Source organism: Lycium barbarum, chromosome 4 (genome assembly GCF_019175385.1).
Source record: "Lycium barbarum isolate Lr01 chromosome 4, ASM1917538v2, whole genome shotgun sequence".
Lineage (NCBI taxonomy): Eukaryota > Viridiplantae > Streptophyta > Magnoliopsida > Solanales > Solanaceae > Lycium > Lycium barbarum.
Genome location: NC_083340.1, coordinates 11,980,525 through 11,982,806, shown reverse-complemented (window position 1 = coordinate 11,982,806; position 2,282 = coordinate 11,980,525). Strand labels below are relative to the sequence as shown.

At 34.1% G+C, this 2,282-nt stretch overlaps 1 protein-coding gene across 1 annotated transcript; it reads left to right on the top strand.

The window, feature by feature from the left end:
* Window positions 1-606: 606 nt before the first annotated feature.
* On the top strand, window positions 607-1,715 carry LOC132638195 (uncharacterized). Its single transcript, XM_060355162.1, has 2 exons — window positions 607-1,401; window positions 1,509-1,715. Exons 1-2 carry the CDS (start codon window positions 981-983, stop codon window positions 1,541-1,543), a joined length of 456 nt encoding a protein of 151 aa, XP_060211145.1. The 5' UTR covers window positions 607-980; the 3' UTR covers window positions 1,544-1,715.
* The last annotated feature ends 567 nt before the right edge of the window (window positions 1,716-2,282 follow it).

The following is a 2,282-nucleotide window of genomic DNA, read 5'->3' as shown; positions in this document are numbered from 1 at the left end:
TGCTGTATGTGTTTAAAATTTATACAGTTTGTTACTCACCAAAGTAACCGAACTAGTATGTTTAAAACAAGCCCATACATAATATTATGTTTATTTTGTGCATGTAGTATGTTCATAGTTTGTTAGTCACCAAAGTAATCAAACTCGAATGTTTAAAATATTCACATGCATAAAAAATTTATGATATTTATTTTATGTGTGCATTTATGTTAATATAGTTTGTTAGTCACCAAAGTGGCCGAACTAGTATGTTTAAGAAAAATATGCACTCATAAAATTTTCATTTATCCATTAAACTAATGAAATGTCAATTACTGAAAATAAATGGATAAATTGATTTTCACTATTGCTAGAACTTAAGGATTTGCCCAAAGGTGAATCAATTATTCTATGAGTAGTGAACATAATGAGGTAAATTAATATTATCTAATCAAATATGTATTGTATATCCAAAGATGTCGTATATGTTTGATTGAAAATATTTAATTGTCTGTTAAGTTGAAAATGGCATTTAAAATATGATAGTATGTCGTAGTATCACCCAAAGGAGAATTACGATATACTTTTATTGTTTTGCTGAATCCACATTATTTTCTAATTTATGAACATGTATATCTATTTTGGAGCTATTCCTCATCATTCGCTTGCTTCATCTGTTACTGTGTTCAATGGATTGAACTTCTCTGAGTGGCATGAACAAGTCTAGTTCCACTTAGATTGATGGATCTTGACTTGGCTCTGCTAAAAGGAAACCTTGCTGCTATTACTGATACAAGCAGTGGGGATGAGAAGTCCTTCCATAAAGCATGGGAACACTCTAACAGATTGAGCCTTATGTTTATGCGAATGACTATTCCACAGACAGAAAGTGCCAGGGAATACCTGAAGTTTGTGGAAGAACGTTTTCGTTCTGCTGATAAGTCTCTCGCTTGTACACTAATGGCTGAACTCACGACCATGAAGTTTGATGGTCGCATAGTATGCAAAAACATATCATCGATATAACTAACATTACAACAAGACTCCGGGCCTCGGGGATGAAAGTGGATGACTTCTTCTTGGTTCAGTTTATTTTGAACTTATTGCCTCCTGAGTGTGGACCATTCCAAATTAACTATAATACTATTAAGGATAAGTGGGATGTTAGTGAATTGTCCACTATGCTTACTCAGGAGGAATCAAGACTTAAGAAACAAGGAGGTCATTCTATTAACCTCATGGGTCAAAGAGCAGGTAAAGGACTTAAAGTGACGACCAACAAGTTCAAGAAGAAGAAAGCACCTGCTAAAGTTCAACAGGATGCTCATAAGGAACTCAAGGCAGATGTGTGTCGTTTCTGTAGAAAGGAAGGACACTATCAGAAAGATTGTCCGATACGTAAAGCTTGGTTCGAAAAGAAAGGTACTTTTTATGCTTTTGTATGTTTCAAATCAAATTTAATAGAAGTTCCTAATAATACTTGGTGGCTTGATTCTGGTGCAACTACCCATGTATCCACTATGTTGCAGGGATTTCTTGCGATCCAAACTACAAATCCAAATAAGGATTTCTTGTTCATGGGAAATCGTATGAAGGCTCCAATTGAAGGCATAGGGACTTATCATTTGATCTTGGAGACTGGACATCACCTTGATCTATTACAGACTCTTTATGTTCCTTCAGTTTCTAGGAATTTAATTTCTCTTTCAAGACTTGATGTTTCTGGATTTGATTTTAAGTTTGGACATGGATGTTTCAATTTATATAAGAATGTTGTTTTTTATGATTCTGGTGTTCTTATTGATGGTTTATATAAATTGAAACTCGATAATGTTTTTTCTGAATCCCTTCTTACTGCACATCAAAATGTTGGAATTAAGCGTAGTTCACTGAATGAAAGTTCTGCTTACTTGTGGCACAGATGTTTGGGTCATATATCCAAAGAAAGGTTAGAAAAAATAGTAAAGAATGAGATTCTCCCGAATCTAGATTTTACTGATCTTGATATCTGTTTAGATTGCATTAAGGGAAAGCAAACCAAGTATAGTAAGAAAGGTGCCACAAGAAGCACCCAGCTTCTTGAAATTATACACACTAATAATTGCGGACCTTTTGATATTCCATCTTTTGCTGGAGAAAAATATTTTATCACTTTTATCGATGATTTTTCACGTTATGGATAAATCTACTTGCTGAATGAAAAATCTCAAGCAACAAACGTCCTCAAAGTGTACGTAAATGAGGTTGAAAGGCAATTAGATAGGAAAGTGAAAGTCATTAGGTCAGATAGAGGTGGTGAATTT

Excerpts from the sequence above, each read along its gene's own strand:
- LOC132638195 (XM_060355162.1), top strand. The coding sequence starts at position 981 with ATGCAAAAACATATCATCGATATAACTAACATTACAACAAGACTCCGG. Across the intron at positions 1,402-1,508 it reads AGCTTGGTTCGAAAAGAAAG|GGATTTCTTGCGATCCAAAC; the intron begins GTACTTTTTATG and ends ACTATGTTGCAG.